Source organism: Ochotona princeps, chromosome 12, assembly GCF_030435755.1.
Source record: "Ochotona princeps isolate mOchPri1 chromosome 12, mOchPri1.hap1, whole genome shotgun sequence".
Taxonomy (NCBI): Eukaryota; Metazoa; Chordata; class Mammalia; order Lagomorpha; family Ochotonidae; genus Ochotona; species Ochotona princeps.
In genome coordinates this window covers 64384350-64406334 of record NC_080843.1, presented here as the reverse complement: position 1 = coordinate 64406334, position 21985 = coordinate 64384350, and the positions used below count along the sequence as shown (strand labels likewise).

The 21985-nt window shown below is 41.3% G+C and overlaps 1 protein-coding gene across 11 annotated transcripts in view; it reads left to right on the top strand.

Moving 5' to 3' along the window:
- LOC101536302 (phospholipid-transporting ATPase IB) overlaps nucleotides 1-21985 on the top strand; it is a 633219-nt gene that overhangs the window by 447895 nt on the left and 163339 nt on the right. For all 11 annotated transcript variants that reach the window (XM_058670954.1, XM_058670952.1, XM_058670953.1 and 8 more), the window contains one exon: nucleotides 19465-19539. In XM_058670954.1, the coding sequence (XP_058526937.1) occupies nucleotides 19465-19539 (75 nt within the window). The remainder of the gene's footprint in view (nucleotides 1-19464; nucleotides 19540-21985) is intronic.

Genomic DNA, 21985 nt, shown 5'->3' with positions numbered 1-21985 from the left:
AATTTTTAAAAAGGAAAGGATACATCTTACTGCTTCAGAATCTTACTATGGAGCTTGCTCCATGGTGCAAAAAAATCGAAAAAAGAAATCAGTGGGACAGTGTTTAGTTGGGGGCCTTGAGAAGGACCTGCTCATTCTGCGCCACACAGCAGTCCAGGATGCTGTGCTCCTGTGGAACCCTAGGTAAGAAATGTGGAAGGCAATTGCCCTGTATTTCAGGCAGACACCAAGTTCATGGCAAGAACTTACCGCTTAGCTGTTAGTTCCTGTCTGTGAGTGGATGCTTGAGCCAAAGTAACCTTCATGGGGTTCATGTTATCATCTTAGTTGAAATTTTAGTGAAATTTTCTACATTTAATTGATTGGTTAGAAAGTGAAGACAGGTGTTGCCAGTTAGATTTCATGGTAGAAATCTTCTAAAACTTGAGTGAATTAAATATGTGAGTGTAGAATTTGGAGGAGTATGTAAAACATGACATAATTGACTGTCATGTGTGCTCCAGGGAGCCTTATGAGTGAAACTGTGTGAGCAGAGATGACTGTTTTGTCTATTTATTTATTTATTTATTTAACCATTTTATTTTTAAAAGCCAGACTGACAAATATACAAAAATCTTTTATTTTGGGGTTTATTCCACCAATTGGCTATGGCAGCCGAGTTGAGTTAGGCTGAAGTGAGACCGAGTCTGCCATGCAGCATGCAGGAACCCACCCACTTGCACGTTTACCAGCAGTTGGAAGCAAGGACCGGCAGCGGGTTCAGGATTCAATGAAGGCACTGCAACATAGGATGCAGATGTTACCTTTGGCAGTGTCTTCACTGCTGAAGCAAGTGCTTCCCAGAAATAACTGTTTCACCAAATGGTAATGTAATAGCAAAAGCTGGATTGCCTTTTATTTTCCTCAAATCATATTGTGTAAAATAGATGAAATAAATTAGAATCTAGTTGCGGATGATTTATCAGAAGTTACTTGAGACTCCTTGGTATAGCATCTACATAGGTAGATTCTCACCGTTAATTACTTTTGCAAGTCACCGGTTTCTATTTCATTGGTTTTAAAAAAAAACCACAAAACTTTAAAAGGACCTCATCACAATGACCTCCTCACAATGTCAGCTAATAGATCACTTCACAATGTTAGCAGGTAGAATAACTTTACCGTTAAAACACATTGGCTGTTTGGCACAAGGTTCCAAAGGACTGATGGATCTGATCTTTGCATGCTCATTCATGTGAACTGAATCCCAAGACTTAGATTTCTCAAACCTGAGTAGTAGGAACAGAATTGGTAATGAACTCAGTGTAATAATAGGCACTATTTGTTACCATTTACATGGACAAGTAATCCAGGTACTACTCAGCTCCACATTAAAAGATGTGTCTCTTCATTGGATATTTGATGCAGCAGCTAGGCCACTCCTGGGGACATCTGTATACCACTGAGAGGGCCTGAGTAGAACTCCAGCTTTCTAATACTGTGTAGCTGTGATAGCTTAAGAAGCGGTGGCCCGGCCACCTGTGTGAGAGACTTGGATGGATGTCCCAGCTTCTGGCTTCAGACTGGCCTCAGACTTGCTGTTGTGAGCAACTGGGGAGCGAACCAGAATATGGGAAGCTTCTTTTTTTTTTTTCTCTGCCTTTCAAATAAAATAATTCTAAAAAGATGCTTCTCGGGGCCCAGCGGCATGGCCTAGCGGCTGAAGTCCTCTCCTTGAACGCCCCGGGATCCCATATGGGCGCCACTTCCCATCCAGCTCCCTGCTTGTGGCCTGGGAAAACAGTCGAGGACGGCCCAAAGCTTTGGGACACTGCACCCGCGTGGGAGACCTGGAAGAGGTTCCAGGTTCCCGGCTTCGGATTGGCGCGCACCGGCCCGTTGCGGCTCACTTGGGGAGTGAGTCATCGGACGGAAGATCTTCCTCACTGTCTCTCCTCCTCTCTGTATATATCCGGCTTTCCAGTAATAATAAATCTTTTGAAAAAAAAAAAACCATGCATCTCCAATATAATTTCATTGTTTGTGTAATAATTGTCAGAGATCATTATTTTTATCAGTTGTCTACTACTGATTTTAATGAAAACTCAATCCAGAATAACTTTTTAATACTTTGTCAAGCAGCCACAGGAAATTAAAAGAACTTAATTTTAATTTACATTCACTAATTTTCATGAAATATGATAGGGTCACCAATGAAAGACATTGAAAATAAATCCAATTAGGTTAAAACTATGTGAATTGAATAGTGTGGAAAACAAGATTAAGGTTAAATTTCCCACTATTCAAGAATTTTTAATACCTTTCTTAAACTGGGTTATGATGCATGTCTGATATTTAGAGTCCATTGGCTCATGAAAAAGTGATATAAAATTAATGTAAAATTTCATGTTTCCGGTGTGTCAGAAATTATATCCTTTCCAACTGTGTGATTTGATCATCAAAAATTTTAGAGATTACATTGAAAATGTAATTGAAACCAAAACTATTTCAGCTAATGTTTTTGCAGAAATAGAAAAGCCTGTCCTAGAATTCAGGCAGAGTCTCGGTGGGCACCACAGTTCCTAGCAATCTTGAAAAGAAAGAACAAAATTGGAAGGTTCACGTTTCTTGATTTCAAAGCTTATTGCAAAGCCACATTGATCATAAGAGTGTGATAGTGCCTTAAAGGAAGATATGTAGACCAATACAATGGAATAGAAAGCTCAGAGATAAACTCTCAAATAGAAGATCAAATGATATTCAACAAGGGTTCCAAGACCATTCAATCAGGAAAAGAGTCTTTTCAATAAATAATGGTGGGAAATCTGATTGTCCCCTACGAACGAAGGAAGATGGACCCTCTCCTAACAATCTATGCAAAAATTAGCTTAAAGTGGATCAAGGTGAGTAGGTTTTGGCATAGCAATTAAATGACTCCTTAGGGTTCCTAGATCAGAGAGCTTAGTTCCCCTGGCTCCTCCACTTCTAATCCAGCTAATGTGCATTCTGGGAGGCAACAAGTGACAAGTGTTTGGATCTCTGCCACCCGTTTGGGAAACTCTGATGGACTTCTAGGTTCCTGTCTACTGCCTGGCCCAGTCCAAGCTGTTGTATCAGTATTTAGGGAATGAACTAGGAAGAAGAAGCCCCTTGATGGATGGAAGAGCTGAAGCAGTAAAACCATCAGAAGAAAACATGGAAGGAACGCTTTATGGCATTGAATTTGACCATTTCTTGATTATGACAAGAAAAACAGAAGCAGCAACATTTTTGTGCAGCAAAGGACACTATCAATTCAATGAGAAGAATTCACAGAACACTTCTAATGACAGATTAATATCCAGGCGTTAGTTTTAAAAAATTCCTAAAACTCTCAACACCACAAAACCAAAATGAAGAGTGATAAAAGACACGAATAGATATTTCTTCAAAGAAAATGTGCAGATAGCAAATGAGCATATGTTAAAATTAGTACAACATCGCTCACCAATTAAGAAAATGCAAATCAGACCAGTGTGAGATACCTTTTCACACCCGTTAGGAAGATTGTCAGCAAAACAACAGAAAATGGCAAGTATTGCTACAGAGTCAAAGAAATGGAAACCCTTGTGCATTGGTTGTGAGAAAGTGAAATAGTGCAGCCGACACGTAAGAGAGTGTGGCGACTTGACAGGATTTCATCGGACTGAGCAGTTCTGCTTTTGATAGGTACCCAAAAGAATTGAAAACAACTAGGTTCAATTTAGTTTACATGCAGAAATCAACAAACAGCAACTGCTGGTGAGGATGTGAGAACAAAGGTACCCTAATCCACAGTTGGCAAAATGAGAATTGATGAGCATATTAGGAGCGATCCTGTTCCTGGGAATATACCAAATAAAATGACATCTGCATATGAGAAAATGATCTGTAATCCTGTATTTGTGGCAGCACAATCCGCAATAATGATGACATGGAAACAGCCCGGATACCCATCAAAAGAGGAATGGATAAAGAAGCTGATACATCTACTCTATGGATTACTACACAGCCATTAGAGAGAATGAAATCCTACCATTTGCAGCAAAATGGTCCCAACTGAAGACCATTGTGCTTAGTGAATTAAACCAGTCCCCAAAGAACAAATACTGTATATTCTCTGTGATGCAAGACAATCTCAATGCAAAGTAAAAAATAGGTAGATCTCGGTGTAAAGTATATACATATATCCTCAAAGGTTAACTGCATAATGGAGCCTCTCATACTGAGTTTTGTTGCAGTACGCATCTCTACTCCCAAATAAAAGTAGGACTCCCATTGAAGCATGTAAGTTTTCCTGTGTAGTATGATACTAGATACTTTGCCAAACCTACTATGTCATGATACATTTAAATAGCAGAAAATAATCTTATAACTTGCTAAGGGACTATATTACTGTGATAATTTGGTGGGAAGTGGGAGTGGGTGGCAGAGGCGGAAAATTAGAGAGGGGGGAAGAAGAGGGGGAGGAACATTATGCCTATACAACTGTATTATGGAAAATAGCAGTGAAAAATTGAAGATAGGGCCTGGCATTGTAGCCTAGCAGCTAAAGTCCTCGCCTTGCATGTGCTGGGATCCCATATGGACGCCAGTTCTAATCTTGGCGGCTCCACTTCCCATCTATTTCTCTGCTTCTGGCCTGGGAAAGCAGCTGAGGATGGCCCATGGCCTAAGGACCCTGCACCCTTGTGTGAGACATAGAAGAGGTTCCAAGCTCCTAGCTTCAGATTGATGCAGCTCAGGCCATCGCGGCTGCTTGGGGAGTGAATCAACGGATGTAAAATCTCTCTGTCTCTCCTCCTCTCTGTATATCTGGCTTTCCAATAAAAGAATAAAAATAAATCTTTAAAAAATTTTTTAAAAATTGAAGAATTGAAAGCAAGAACTAGAACATATATGTGTGTATATTTATATGCATATATATATATACAAAGATTTATTTTATTTTTATTGGAAAGTTAGATATACAGAAGAGAGACAAAGAGGAAGATCTTCCTTCCAATGATTCATTCTCCAAGTGAGCGCAATGGCCAGAGCTGAGCCAATCCGAAGCCAGGAGCCCAGAGCCTCTTCTGGGTCTCCCATGCCAGTGCAGGGTCCCAAGGCTTTGGGCCATCCTCTACTACTTTCCCAGGCCATAAGTGGGGAGCTGGATGGGAAGCAGAGCTGCCGGGATTAGAACTGGTGCCTGCATGGGATCCTGGCATGTGCAAGGCAAGGACTTTTGCTGCTAGGCTACGAGGCTGGGCTCTAGAACATATGTTTTTACAACAATGTTTATAGAAATATTATTCACAATAGCCAAAGTGGGAAGCAACCCAAATATACACCTATGGATGAATAGATAAGCAAGATGTAGTATAAACTTGCAGTGGAATACCATTCAGCCTTTAAAATAAGGAAATTCTGATAGCTTTTACAACAGAGGATGAACAAAAATCTAAGCTAAATGGTATGTACCAGACCCCAAGTGGGCAAAAGAGGGTACTTCAAAAAGTTTTTGGAAAACAGATTTGAAAAGTAAATTTAATTTAGTGCAAAAAATTGAAATGCATACATTTGTTTCCATGTTACATACTTTTTGGGAACCTTTGAAAATATGCTTGTGTGATTCCACTTGCAGGAAGTAACTGAAAGAGCTAAATTCACAAGAATAAGGCTTAAGTGGTCCCAGAGACTGGAGAAAGGAGGCAGGGATTGTTTTATGGAAACAGTTTCAGCTTTAACTGATGAAAAAGCACTTTGAATGTTTTTAATGCCACCAAACTTTTCACTTGAAATGAGTTATAATAATAAGCAGCTCAGTGCTGTATGTTTCTTACCACGTTAAAAAAAAGAAAGCCTATTGTGCTAGCTGTTCAGACTTGTGAGTACACACACATTAAATTTTCTTAGTGAAGATGTATGCAGAAGGTTTGGAGGACTAAGTCTGGGTCAGTCCTCTCCTTTCGTTGCTGCAGCCACCTGCAGTCCACACCTGCTGTACTTCTGTACAGTTGGTGAAACAAATCGATCCTTCAGAACTCAGCCCCTGGAGCCCTCCATGATTGGGCAGGTCATGCTGTCTCCTCTAGCAAAACTTGACTGTTTACTCAAAGCTCCAGAGACACCTTTCTCTGCCTCTCTCACATCCCAACCTGTCCCCTGCCAGACCACATTTGAACCAGCATCATGGCAGATAAATAGTTCAATAGTTGGATTTTTGGAAAGATCGTTTGAGGCTTTCCTCACAGTCCTATTCTAAAAAGACCAACCTTTCCTTTGCTTCCCATCTCCCAGAACAAGAAAATAAGACGCAAAGAAAGGACGCACCTTGGCCAGACTAGAGCTTCTCATGGCCGCTGGGGACAGAGGTACAGCATCAGAATTCTACTGACAGCCCTGGTCCGTGGCACTAAATCTTAATGTTCACAAGTTAACAGCATGGCTTTATTGGTCATAAAACACATGTTCTCAGATACTGGCCATAGGTCTTGCCTGTATGTGAAATGATCTTACATCTATTTCTGCTACCCCTCCCTTAATAAACCCCCTGCCACTTGTTCAACACCAGGAGGCTGCAGGCAGCTGTATCATTAATTAACAATACCAGATCCTCACCCATGACCTGCAGATGAAAAGCTCATTATTTTCTTTCTGATCCCAAGAGCTTGTAGTCCCCTAGCGTGCCACATGGGATTTGGACTGAAGAGTCTAAACCTTGAAATATATATATATATATATATATATATATATATATATATATATATATAGTCCTTGACGCAATTTGGAGTGATTACGTTCTGTTGTGCCAAGAATTCCTTATTAAAAATCAATTTAATTGTGCATACCCCATCTGGTCGGTATTATAGTCTTTTATGGCGGGGGGAGGAAACAGGATTTTGTATGTACCTGGTGTCCTATACTATAAGCATGTAATTTTGCAGAAATAGGCATTTGATAGTGCCCAGAAATTATACAATTCCTAGTGCTAACTTTCGTGACTTTGGACAGTAAGATTCAGCTTCTTGCATAGTTTGGGATTTTAATGCAAAAGAACTAAAAGAAAAAAACGTAAGAAATGTATGTATGCACATTACATGCTACATTGATTTGCGTATATTAATTTCTATTTTAAACTTTTAAGATTGAAATTCAGGGCCTTTGAAACATAGCCTAGATGAATCATCTGGTATTGTAAACTTTTTTGTCGTTGTTCAAGAATTTGTATAATGAAGGCTAAGAAATTCACTTTTGATTATATACTAGTTCCATCAAAACTCTATTTGCAAGACATTAAAATATATCACCCTAAAATGTTTCAGTAAAACTGTTCTAACGACAGTGACCACATCTTGGTGAGCAAACTGGAAGACATTTCTATAGCCTGCTTTTTTGGATCCATTTTATTTATTTATTTTTTAACATTTTACTATCATTTTATGATACAGTTCCATATTCCCTTATCCCCTCCCCAAATCCCTCCCTCCCACCTAGTTCCTCTATATCATTACTAAATATAGTTCTTCATGCTCAGTCATATGTCCATCATTGCAGGCATGGACAATGGCAGAGAGTCCAGCATCCTATTGTCAACATATAGTAAACAGTTTCATTGTAAGCCCATCTTTGTCTGGAAGCAGAAATGCATACTGCACTGCATCCTCACATCTGGATGTTAGTCTCCATTTCTCAGCTACTGTACATCCCCTTAAATGAAAAGTCATGACACAAAATCAACAATAGAAAGATAGAAATTTACAATGCCATGAAGTTAAATAACATGATACTAGATATGACAGTCTCCATTACACAGCTACTGTACATCCACTTAAAGGAAGAGCCACAAAACAAAATCAGCAACAGAGAGAAAAAAGAAATTAACAACACCAAGAAGATAAATAACATGCTATTAAATGACTAATGTGTAGCTGAAGAAATGAACCTCAAGAACCTTCTTGAAGAAAATGATGCTACTGTATGATCTACGAGTCATTGAATGATTTAATCCGAAGGAAGTGTTTTGAAGAGATGAAAACACAGAAAACAACAAAACCCATATGATATAGTTTCCTCTGATCTTTGTTGAAGTGTCTCCTCCAGACAATAAGCAGCTGGCTTTTGTTTTTTAATCCAATGTACTAATCTATGACGTTTGATTGAACTTAAGCCATTTACATTCAGAGTTTAATATACATGGGTGTTACTTTGGTCCTGTCATTTTAGGAATGGATTGTTCATTGGTTTAGTCTTTTGTTGTCTTTTTACTGGGATGTTCTTCCCATTTGCCTTTGGTTTTGGTAGGTGCTAATCCTCTTCTATGTCTAGAGAACATCTTGAAGTATCATTTGTAGGGCAGGTTTGAAAGAGGCAAATTCTTTTAGCTTTTCTTTACTGTGGAAGAATTTTATTTCATTTTCAAAGACGAAAGAAAGCTTGGCTGGATATGTTATCCTAGGCCGACAATTTTTTTCTTTTAGAATCTAGAATATGTCACTCCATTCTCTTCTTGCCTATAGAGTTTCCTGTGAGAGATCTCCTGTGAGTTTAATTGGCATTCCTTTATATGCCAATTGATTTTTTTCACGTGCACATTTAAGGATCTTTTCCTTATGTTCAATTGAAGAGAGCTTGATAATCATATGTCGTGGTGAAGATCGCTTTTGATCAAGCCTGTTGGGAGTTCTCTGCACCTCCTGGATGTTGTTTCCCAATTCTTTCTCCAGATTAGGGAAATTTTCCTTTATTATTTTATTAAATACATTTGCAAACTCAGCTTCTCTTTCTGCACCTTCTGGGACTCCCATAACTCTTATATTTGGCCTCTTAATAGTGTCTTTCAATTCTTGAATACTTTTTTTGGCCCGATCCAGCTCTGCTTCCAGCTTTTTGTTTGCTTCCCCCTGGTGACAAGAAATATCTTCCAGTTATGAGATTCTTTCTTCTGCTTGCTTCATTCTATTTTGGAGACTCTCCACTGTACTTTTAATTTGCTCTACTGTGTTCTTAATTTCCGATATACCAGACTTGATTTGCTTTATTGCCTCCCTCGATTCTTTGAACTCTTGCATGAGCTTCTCATTGTTGATCAGAATCTTTAAAATGAGTCTTATGGATTCTGTGTGCCCCATTTTCTCGATGTCTTCCTCAGTTAGCTCTGAGGTTGGCATAGGGTTTTGCTCCTTTGCAGGGGAGTTTTCAGTAATATTCATTATGCCTTTGTCTCTTCTTTTGCTCTTGATCATTGTACTTCTGGTTAGCAGAGTCTTCTCCTTGGGGCAGGTTTGTAAGCTGTGTCACCCACAGGTCTACAATGCGATTTTACTTATTGTGGTTGGTACACAACTTTTTGCTTGCAGCCACTTGTGCCACTCTCTCCAGCGAGTTCCAGGTCTGGGTTCTTATGTCAGATTTCCACTGTGATCTCCACAGCCCCAGCTCCTGGCTCACCACTCGGCTCCTCCTGTGATATGCTTAGGCTGCACCGTTGTCTCTGCAACCTTTCTCCCACTTCCAGTTGGAGCAGGTCCCAGGATTAGAAAGACAACCTATATAGCTAGGTTGTTGGTGGCACTGATTTTGCTGGAACCTGTTGGATGTTAGGTCTGGGTGCCACATGGACCTATTTTGACTGGTACAATGCCACAGTCCGTATTATTACCCTGCTGGACCAGTGCAATCCAGTGAACTCAGTGAGTTCTTGTGAGCTCAGCACATGCACAGTTCACTGTTGTCTCCTGCAGTTCCAAAGCTATTGCCACAGTGTACAAAATGGTACATGATGTACCACCACTACAGTTCTTGATCTGCTGGCCATCAGATCCGAGGGCTACCCAGACCTGTCTTGGGTGGAACTCGTAGAATGCCACGTCGATGCAGTTCACCGAGTCAGAAATGAGCTCACTCCCAGCTCAGCGCATGCTCAGTCCTTTCCCTTGCCCTTTCCGCCTTATGCAAAATGGCGCCCAATTCAGCTCTAGGGGGCTGACTGGGCTGTGAAATCCACCCTGTTCTCGCACTACCCATCTTGGATCTGCTGATCTGTCTCTGCTCCTGGTCAAATCAAACAGACCAGCAGGACAGACAGTTCTTTGTTTGGGTTCACCTCCCAAGCTCTCAGTGAAAGTCCCTTCCCACCTGGCTGCTGGTGGAGTTCAGATCGCTGTTAGCTGAATGCCGCTGGAGTATCAGTCACTGCAACACCACACCGCTGTGCCCACTGCTTTCCTGTGTCTGTCAGTCTTCAGGTACCCCTCTGCTGTTGTTCTGTCCTTTCCTATTTCCTGGACTGTGTCCTCTCTGCTTCATCCTGATTAAATGTTTTTCCGTCCGTTTAAACGTGTCTTTACTCTATTCCACCATCTTGATTCTTAGGTTCTTTTTCAAACCAGATTATACGCTAATCTAAGAAGGGTCCCTTAGCTTTTTTAATGTGACATTCAAGCCTGAGGATCTGATCATTACTTTTCTTTTTAAAATTTATTTTATTTATTTGAAAGGCAGCATTAGGAAAAGAGACAGAGACAGACGGACAGACACAGAACTTTCATCTATTGGCTCATTCCCTAAAAGGCCTCAATGACCAGGCTGGGCCAGGCAGAAGCCACAAGCCAGGAACTTCACCCTGGTCCCTCTGTGCGGGCAGGCCAAAGTGCTTGGACTGTCGTCTGCTGCCTTTCCAGTCACGTTAGCAGACAGCAGAATGGGCAGCAGAGTACCCGTTAAGAGCTTGAGCTTACCTGTCCTGAGCACACTTTTATGTGGGGTTTTCAGTGTTAACTGGTCCTGTTCTGAGTGCTGTCAATTACTAAGTACATCCCATGTGTCTAGGAGGCAGTACATGCTGATGCAACAAAGATTATAAACTTGTAACAGGCAAAGGGAAATGCTCAATGTGCAAAAGAGAAAAGCCAAGTCTTTTTTTTTTCTAGACAATTCTTGAAAGTTGAATTAGTGCTTATAATAACTGCAGTGGTAACTAGCCCTCGTCTGGCTCCATTTCTGTTCAGATAATCAGTGTAAACCACTTGACCAATCCTCTGTACTTGTTGTGACCATACACTTAGGTAAGGCTCGGACATTTGTAATGTTATTTTACCAAAAAAAAAATTGGATCTCATATACTTTATTGTGTATCTTCCTCTTTCGTCTATTGATTTGCCTTGAGAAATCCTTAGAAGTTTGTGAGGATCTGTTGTCTACTGCTAGTGATTTGTCTATGAAAGACTAACTCAGTGAGAGAAAAAGCCCCAAAGATTTTAGAAAGGAGGCTCTTCCCATCCAGCATGTCCTCTTCCACGTGATCCTTTAATTATGGCCCCTCAATCCAATAATGTATTTGGGGGAAAAAAATTGGAGGAATAAGTTTCGAGGGTGTCTTACTGCCATTACTGTAATTTCTGTTAACACTTTTTCTAGAATAATATCTGATTTTTTTCTCCTTCATATCTATCCAGTTATCTACCTACCCACATACCTACCAATTGCTCATTTGGGTTTTTTTCCCTTTTCTCAAACTTGCATTGTCAAACTTGGGCCTTTCCTCATTTCAACACATACGGACTTAACATTTTTTAAGATATTTTTATTGGAAAGGCAGATCTAGAGAGAAAAGGAGAGACAGAGAGGAATATCTTCCACCTGTTGGCTCACTCCAAGTAGCTGCAACGGCCCAAGCTGAGCCAATCCAAAGCCAGGAACCTGGAGCCTCTTCTGGGTCTCCCACGTGGGTGCAGGGTCCCAAGTCTTTCGGCCATGCTTGGTTGCCCTCCCAGGCTACAAGCAGGGAGCTGAATGGGAAATGGAACAGCTTGGATATGAACCAGTGCCCATATGAGGTGCTGGCATATACAAAGCAAGGACTCTAGCCACTAGGCTACTGTGCCAGGTCCCTATATTTGTGTAAAGATAAAGGTTTAAGGAGCTGGTACAGTAGCTCACTGAGCTAATCTGGGATACTGGCCTGCAATGCCAGTATCCCACGTGGGCACCGGTTCTAGTCCTGGCTGCTCCACTTCCAATGCAGTTTCCTGCTGTGATCTGGGAAAGCAGTGGAAGATGACCCAAAGCCTTGGGACACTGTCCCCCTGTCCAAGAGCTGGAAGGACACCTGTTTCAGATCTACTTAGCTCCAGCCATTGCAGCCATTTGGGGACTGAACCAATGGGTAGAGAATCTCTTTGTCTCTCCTTTTCTCTAAAAATCTGCCTTTTAAATATTAAATAAATCTTTAAAAAATCATAAGTGCTTAATATTTCATAGATTTGCTACAGTCATGCCCATTTAAAAAAAAAAAACAGGATTTTTCTACACTTTTTTGGTTTGTTTTTACCTAGCAACAATGTTATCAATCAAGGTAATGTTTTCATAGACCACTGGTGCTTTTATTGATTGAAATGAATTTCCCACAACAGAATTTCTGGGCTGTATATGTATTTTTTTTTAATCGGAATCCTGGGGCAGATCAAGGGTTGGGAAACATGGCAGCACTTCGACTTTTAAGCAGGTATCCTTAGAGGCAATTAAGCAGCTCAGACCTGATGCATGAATTAGTAAACCATGATGTTATTGATACTCTAGTGAGAAACCATATGGCTAATTTATGTAATTATTCTCCTTGGGGTATTTTTCCACTCCATTCTTACAGAAGGGATCCTGGAAAAACAGTGAGTAGAGGAACACCTCATCCCTTCCCCAGTGAAGCTGTCATCCGTCAAGTATGTTGGCTGTTAGCTGAGAATCCGAGAGTGGCGGCAGGTACAACCCGCCGAGGCTATCCAGTGGCAGTGAGACCTCCAGACAGGAGCCTGTGCAATTAGCCAAGATGGTTACTGCGTTTTTGGCAGTCAGACAGCAGTTAGAGCAAAGAAGGATATTTTTCCAAGAAGGAAAAGCCTTTTAATAAGTTTGGGTCAGTTTGCTCATAACACTGCATCTGAGGACCAAAAACCCCAGGAGCTTGGCAAGCCGCAGTACTTGGCAGGCCTCAGTACCTGCCCACTGAGTCTGAGGCCACGCAGCCAGGGCCTCTCCGTCTTTACGGCGCTCATTTAACAGCATTCCTGGCGAACAGGAAAGGCAAGGCAGAGGAATCTTTCCCTGTGTTCATCCAAGAGTGAAACGTGGAGGCTCTAAGCTCCTATGAAAGTCAGTCTGCTTCAGAGAGGAGAGCGGGCCGTCTGCACTGAGGTCTGTGTGTTCCCGGGGTCGGCAGTGGGGAACTTGAAATGGCATTCGTGCATAGGAATTAGGCTGCGCTGTCTTTTTCGTATATGAATTAGCATCTGTTGGCGACTAACTAGTGTGAAAGTCTGATTTTATAGTGTCTCAGAGAGTCAGTGTGTACCTGCCTCATGAATAAATAAAATAAGAACTAAGTACGTGTGTATAAATATTTGAAAATACAGTGCATTCTCATATTTTTCCCATTTCACCTATGGAAATCTTGCCAAAATGAAATCAAGTTTGAGTGTTTACAATGTAAGAGAAAACCGGTTCATAGATTTGGAAATCCCATGGTGGATATTTCTGTTTGTTTGGCTTTTAATTGCTTTTTTCCCCCTCTCAGCCAAATGAATGATTCTAAGGAAATAAACAAGTCTGATCCCCCAATGATGAATTATTTGGGTACAGATAGACATTGGAGCAGCACGTGTGATTGATAAGAACTAGCACAAATGTGCCAGTGCCAACTTGAAGAAAATCAGAATGCTGACAGCTTAGAAAAAAAGTATCCTGACACTCCGGTCATCAAAGGCCTTCAGCTGACATCCAGAGCGACCATTCGTGGGTGGCTCGAGGTGGCTGGACATAGTGTCATCATCAGCAAAGTCAGTTCAGGGAAAGCGATATTAGTGGCTTTGGTTTCTCTCAACTATCTTGAATAACTTGAGAGACTTAGATAACATTCAATTTCAGTCTTTAGTTTCTTATTTTCCTCATTTATCAAGATACATCGCTGTTTTCAGGCTCTGCGTTTGTGAAGTGACTGAGTTCACTCTCAGGGTTACTGTAACCTCTGGAGAATGAGCCCCCAAGCACCTATGTGTGTGGTCAGGTTGTAGGGGAATTATTCACAAAGTGGGGGAAGCTCTCTAAACCCACACCCCTCTACATATAAACACATCACAGACCTAAACAACAGTTCATGTCATTATTTCGCTTATAACAAACATCTGTTACAACAAAAACTCTTAAGTTGTGTCTAACTGACCTATTACATTTATTTCTTTAACCCTGGGTTTCTCAGCAGTTGGCACTATTAACATCTTGGATTGATACTTTGTTATAGGGCATCTCTTAGGGACCCCACGTCACTGTGGGATATTTGGCTTTGGGCTATACCCATTCGATGCCCATAGCACCTTCTTCCCACACAAGTCATGGCAGTAAGGAGTATTTCCAGGCATTGTGAAAAGTCTCCTCCTAGGTAAAGCTCCATGACAGTTGGGAATTACTGCTTGAAACAGTTCCATACACAAAACAGTGCAGGAATTATAACCACATCTCTCTCTTCTCCCAGGGAACACTTCTACTAATAGTGAATATTCATAGACTCATATGCATTTCAGGAAGTTGTCATGCACATACCAAAGTGTTGATCCATCCTGACCTTCCATGGCCATTCATGATAGACCTCTATTGTCACTGATGGTACATTTAAGATTTTTATAGTAGATATCGTATGAATTTATATTAGTCTTTTGAACATCCCTTCAGTGTTTCAGTGTTTTGTAGTGTTTTCATTAACTAAGTCACAGTTTTCATGCATGTTCTACTTTTTGTTTTTCCAAATAATGGAAACATTCTTATAGTTTCACCTTGAGCACTGTATGATTAAAGCATGTCCCTAACAGTAGAATCACTGTTTCTACTGCATTCAGTGCATCTGTACACAACGGTACATCACCAGGTGGGTGGTAGTGTAGGTATTTCCCTAGGTCATCCGTGTTTTGCCCATCAGAAAAGCACAAACTGGTATCTCTCCCTGTGTATGCATGTGTGTATTTATGCACATGAGATGTCCTATACTTCTGAGTGTGTTGTCCTCTGTGATCATACTGATCACACTATTTGCCTGTTTTCCTCGCAGCTTGTATTTTCTTTCGGATTTATTAAGAACTCTTGATATTCAAAGTCACTCTAGTTTATTCATGGAAAATAAAAGTGAAAGATATGTTTGTTTTGGTGCAAAAAGTGTGGAGTCTGTGCATATGTTGGGTCTTCGAACAGTTCATGCAAAATGAGTACTATGCTAAAAGCGTTTGCCCCAGTGGTTATGACAGCCCCAGTAGTTATGACAGTCCTTGGGTGCTGGTTTTCACTCCAGGCTGCCTTCCTGACTTCAGGCTCCTGCTAATGCACATATCAGTGATGGCCCATGTACTTAAATACCAGACATTGAGTTTTAATCGGACATTGGATTGCAATTTTTTTAATTGGAAAGTCAGATATACATAGAGGAGGAGAGACAGAGAGGAAGGTCTTCCATCCGATGACTCAATCCCCAAGTGGCTGCAACTGGAGCTGCGCCGATCTGAAGCCAGGAGCCTGGAGCCTCTTCCAGGTCTTCTACATGGGTACAGGGTCCCAAGGCTTTGGAACGTTTTCAACTGCTTTCCCAGGCCACAAGCGGGGAGCTGAGTGGGAAGCAGGGCCACCAAGATTAGAACCGGTGCCCATATGGGATCCCAGCGCATGTAAGGCCAGGACTTTGGCTGTTGTGCCAGGCCCACATAAAAATAAATTTTAAGAAATGAAAAAAGATCTTTAAACACAGTTAGCTCACAACACATTTACAAATAACTGTGCATGGATTTCAAAAACATTTGCACAAAATAAACATCTTTCATTTTGTGATACAGTTCCATAAGCTCTGGGACTACCCCTTCTCCCTCCCCAAATTGCCTCCCTACACTGATTTCCCCCTTATTATTACAAAAGTATAGACCTTCAAAAACGTTCATGGTTTAATTTTCTTGTGAACTTTTAAAAATATCCTCACATTTAATATGCTATCATGCTGTTTTGTATTTCCAGGTTTTGATGTTTCTTTGGGTCTATTTCTAAAATTTTGTCATACTTTATGTTCCTAATGAGTTGAGAACGTTCGCTGCTGGCTTTGGATGTGGGTTAGTGCTAGAGACAAGTGTGAAGCCGGCTTCATCCTTGTATGCCAATTGCTCTTCCTCGCTCAATGTGTCTACCAACTAATCTCATAAATCTTTAAAGCTCATTAATGCAAATAACAGGATATATGTTAGTGTGGATCTTGGTGTATTTGTTGTTTCTTCTGTTTTCTGGGCCAAAAAAAAAAAGGAAAGAAGAAAAGAAAATACCCCAGTGTCTGAGGAAGGTTGTAGAATATGGCAAAATTTTTTCTTCTGTTATATCTTTGAATACTTTTCTTCCTATTATATTATTTTAAAAAAATGCCACTCAGGCCTGGTGCGATAGTGTAGTGGTTAAAGTCCTCGTCTTGCACACTCCGGCATCCCATATGAGTGCCGGTTCTAATCCCAGCGGCCCGCTTCCCATCCAGCTCCCTGCTTGTGGCCTGGGAAAGCAGCTGAGGACGGCCCAAAGCCTTGGGACCCTGCACCCACATGGAAGACCCGGAAGAGCTGCTGGTTCCTGGCTTCAGATCAACTCAGCTCCAAATGCAGCCCCTTGGGGAGTGAACCATCGGCTGGAAGACCTTCCTCTCTGTCTCTCTTCCTCTGTATATCTGCCTTTCCAATAAAAATAAATCTTTAAAGAAATGCCACTTTGGGTGATTTTTTGTTATCTTAAGAAGGCTTCCAACTCTATCAGCATCCCTAAATATCAGCACTACCCTTTGACTCTCTGCTGGTATGTTTCTGCAGGCACCCCAGCTCTCTCTGATTGGCTTGTAATGATGCCAGGTCTGGTTTTATTTCTGCTGATATGACTTTTAATCTGTGACTTTGACTTTTTTCTTCTTGCCTCTTTCTTTGATATCCTACACAGCTTATTTTTTTTTATCACTTGTTTTGAAGGAAAGTAGTTTTTTCCAAAGCTCTTTTAGGATTACCAAGAATATTAAAATTTTTCCTCTCTAGCTGCCTGATTGGTGTATAGTAGTAATTGCATGTGCTCCATCATCTTGTTTAGTGTATTTCTGTATTATTCTCCCATATTGTGTCATGGAAGAAGGCTTCACAGCTGTCTCAGAGCACTTCCTCATCAAATGTCCATCTGTCCCCCACTGGTCACCTGCCACTTTGTAATAATTAACACATTCCTTGCTACCATTTCTTACTTTTGAAAGAAGAATTCGACATACTTTGTAGGAAATGGCCGTGTGTTGTGGATTTCTCCTTTTGTTTTCAGTTTCTCTTGATCAGTGTCTACCAAGTTGATGGCCACTTTTTGTTTCTGCTGCGCCCTGCCATTCTCCGCTTAATTCTTGTCAGGGGATGGGGAGATGTGGGGAAGAGGAGACATGTGTCCATGCCTTGCCCTTTAACTTCAGGTGGCCTGACCTGGTGAGTCCATACAAGAACCTCAGCCACTGCTTGGCCCCACTTCTATATTTTATTCTCAAAAGCAAGAGTGGTTTTACTCTTTTTTGGAAAATGTTGAATTCTGTTTCCATCTACAGGCGTCAAAATTATTAGCTTTTGGAATTCTCCCTTGATAATCTTTTATTTATTAACATTTGTCACATATGGTTTTGATGAAGACTATCTCATGGTTTTGAAAATAGTGTGGACTCCTTTTTCTTTTGATATTCAATTTTTGGGGGCTGTTTTCCATTAATGAAAGGGAGGAGAAAGCAGTTGTATCTTTTTTCACATGACTCGCTAGCTGGGTTATGCAATTAAAGTGTTCACTAGTTGTTAATGTTCTCTCAAATTAGAAAATTCAGATGTGCAACACAATTATAGGAAAATTAAAACATTCGACACACCTTCCAAATACAGTTGACTCTAGTCCATCGTTGAACTAGAAGTTTAGTTCGAGTAAAAAGGAGATCTCAAATAATAAGGAGGCACTGGATTGAGATTGTGACTTTAGGGAAGGCTAATACTTAAATAATGTTGTAAGCATCTTCTGAGTGTTGAACACTGCACAAACCTCTGGGTCTTACTTGTCCTTCTGTGTTTCTTCACACTGTAGCATGGCCTCTTGGCAAGTCTGTGGGAGGGTAGTTGAAACTAAGAACCGGCAGAGAGGACCTCTGAAAGTGAAGCTTAGCTTGGATTTAGGAGGCAACCACAGTAGTCACCAAACTGGGGACTGAAAATGATGACAGTTCCAGTTAAGAAAAGCTTCATTAAGCAATTGAATTACACATTTAATTCGATCCTGCTGGGGCTTGGTGAGTTCCCTGTTTGTACTATCAGACTGGATATAGTTTGGTACAGAGCAGCATAGGGAACAATTTCTCTGTCAAGAAACCTGGGCAGGTGGAGTTGAGAGGCTGACACAGTTAATTTCAGTACCTGCATTGATCTCAACCCAGGTTATCATGGGATAGCTTTCTGTGTGGTCAGTTATTTTCTACACCAGTAGTGGATTTAGCCTCTTGTGGTTGCTCACCAGCAGCCTTGATTCTGTGATTTGGTATGGGCTATTGTCACAGTCTCCCTCACAGCCCTGGAGTGATGCTGCGCTTCGTGCATTTAAACAGCCATGTTGTTTATCTGTGTTTCCTCACTGCTAAGTCAGGGTCCTCTCCATCCTCCTGATGACTCACTCCGCTTGTCCTTCCTTTACTGAATCCATGTGTTCTCCAGGTTATACCTGAGGGAACCATCATTCTCTAAAACGGTTTATTCCCTTGTCATTTGGCACTAATTACAGTCTTGGTGGCTTTGCTCGGTGGCCATTTTTTATGTCAGTCTTGCCTAATCAAGTAGAATGGCGGAGGCTACTTGAAAGCATGAATCATAGTGTAACATTTTATCTATCTGTGCACCCATGTTACTCTAAAGGATGATTCAAGTATGTCTCTTTTATATTTTTGTGTTTTGATCTGTGCGAACCTCCGGTTAAAGAGGGTCAATGCTTTGTAACCTCAGAACACATGTGACCAACAGAGGAGTTTTGTTGTTGTTTTTATTTATTATTTTTTATCTGTTTAGAAGACCTACAAAGGAAAATGATATTTCTCTAATAAGCATTATGGGACAGACGTACATGAAGTTAAGGCTCTTGTCAGTCAAAGAGAAAGTATTGGCACAAAGCATCTCCAATAAAAATGAAGTTGCTTTTATGTAAGCATGTGCATACTGCCTCTTCATATCAATGTGCCTTCAATGTGAATTGTCTTTACTGTATTGATGTGTGTGATGTCAGGCACGTATGTCCTGTGGGGGAATAACTGCTGTGGTCCAGCGGCTCATTGCTGCCTAGCAGCTGTGTCCAGCTGCTGAGCCCCATTCCCTGGGACTTTTTCACTGAATGGAAACGTTAAGGTCAAGATTGATGTAAAAATTCATGAACTTTCTTCTCTTTCAGCTCTGGTTCGCCTTTGTAAATGGATTTTCTGGGCAGATTTTATTTGAACGTTGGTGCATTGGCCTGTACAACGTGGTAAGCCTTCTCCCTCTCTATCCGATAGCAGGCAGAACGTCAGGGACATTCCTGCACTGTTTATGTCTGGGAAGTGTATCTGAGTCAATCATCTGTGTACTTAGCAGGCAGCACAAAGACATCTTTAGGGTCTTTGTTGCTGCGACACATCCTGCAGAAGCCCAAACACTCCACACATGGTTTCAATCACAGCAGATCATTCCCGAATAACCCCATGAAATTATTAACCCATATATCTTGATAATAGACCGTTGTTCGCCCTTTACCAAGTGCCTGCACAACATTTTCATGTTTTTAGCTCAAGCAAAAATTCCTGAGTTACATCTGAACTCCTTGCGCTTCATGTTTTGACTTCTGAATTCTTAAACATAGAGACGACTGTGCAGCATGGGATCATTTTTTTAAAAGAAGCATCTGTCGTTGTGGAAGAACATTTTCTTCCCATTGGTAGCACTCAAATAATGCATTCTGACTTCCAGGCACCATGGTGACTGTAATCAGCTTATTTGGTATCTTTCATGATTTGCAAGTTCTTTTTTCATTACTTGACTGTAATGAACTCACAAGCTTGGGATATATATAAACTATAAGCTAAAGTGACTCAGGAGCTGCTTAGCATTCCTGCTTTTTGTTTCACTGGCAGGAAGAACTGATGGGCTTGTTAGCAGAATGTCTCAGAGACCTCTACATGGCCCCTCTCTCGAGCTGTCTGCTTTCCCTTACTTTAGACCTTTGCCCAGCAGCTTCTGCCCTATGGGGTTTTTCTTCAGAAGCAGTTGTCCCAGATAGGAGTACATGGAATCTACCAGACACACAATAATATAACAAGTGGGGTGATGAGTAATTAAAAGTTGTATACACACAAGTGACTAGTTAGTCACAGCACTCATATATTCCACCCATGGAATCAGGCAGCTTGTCCTGGCATTGTGTGTCTTACCAGCTAAAATGGCCAGATGTTTGCTCTTGGATGCCACTTCAGTGTCACCTAGGATCTGCATTACTCACTGCCAAGTACCCTGAAACAGCACAGGGACCACTGACGACAGCAGAGCTGAGCTGACCACCCATCCCAGGCCCAGGAGCCCAAGGCAGTCTTGCCTTTGTGGAATAAGGGGAGACCAGAAATTGTTGACTTGCAAACCTTGAACGTTTTCTAAGTAGGTCCAAGTTAGGCAGTTGAACGCTGACATGTGAGTTTCAGAGAGAGGTAATTTCTGTTATCACAGTTGAACACTCAGAAGTTATCCTTCATGATTTAAAAGCTAAAAGCTGTGACATGGCAAAAGAAATCATTACAGAAGCTGATAGACAAAGAGGGACTAGATGAAAATTTTAAACCAAGTAGACATCTGTTCAAGTCACAGAACTCTTAGAAAAGGAGGTAAACAAGGCATGGGAAAGGAGCTAAAGATCTGATATGATGTTTCACCAAGTTGTGAATCCAGGTGACCAGTCAATCCATGAAAGCATGTTCATGTTCACTGGTGAACAGAGAAGTGTACATTTTTAAAAGCATGAGTTGGTGTCTTCAAGTTTTCAGACCAGGTAATAATCAAAGACCCAATAGGGAAATAGGAACATGCTACTGTTTCCCTTTGCAAGGAGAGAGGTAAATGAGTTAAACCTGATGTGAAAGCAAACACCCAGCGTCTTGTACAAATAAAACTCCATAGTTTCTTTTGCCAAGAAAATAAAGGGGAAAATACATATGTTATAAAGTAGTAGAGATACTTATCCCACAGCGTCTGTGGTAACCAAGGATTGAAACTAAAATGAATGCCTGTCAGTGGGCTAGTGCTTGAAGAAGTATGGTCCGTCCACACAATGAGTGATTTTGTGGGCATCAACGGACTCAAAGGGCTATCCATGATATATTGTTTAGCAAGAAAAATACAAGGAAGAAAATACATATGACATCTCTCTTTTTGAAAACAAGTAATCCCACACCAATCAATGCTTGTGTGTGCAGGGTGATGCAAGCCCAGTGCTGATGGCTGGGGGTGAATTTGGAGTGGGTGGGAGGAGAAAATCACGTTTGAAAGAAAAAAAAACGTGAAAGAGACAACCCAGTACATGTATGCAGTGGTGCTGAGCAATGGAAATGCAGAGGGGACCTCAGAAAGCAGGAGGAGCTTCTGAGCTGTTAGATGGGCGCCTCCTTCAAGCCGTAGAACAGCCAGCTTCTGTTCCAGGGAGGGCAGCCAATGCAGCAGCTCTGCATCGATTTCTTCTTGAAGTCTTCACAGCTGGAGGAAGCCCCAGGGCTGCTTCCATGTGCTCTGGGCTGAAGGAGGAGCGACAGAGCTTCCCTGGCCCTCCATCGCCTCACCTCTGCTTGCTGGTTCCTTGTAGACCTGGGAAGGTTTGTTTCTCTGGCTCAGTCTCCAAATAACTTGAAGTGAGTTCAGAGTTCTCTTAGAAAGGCATATCTGATTCCCACAGG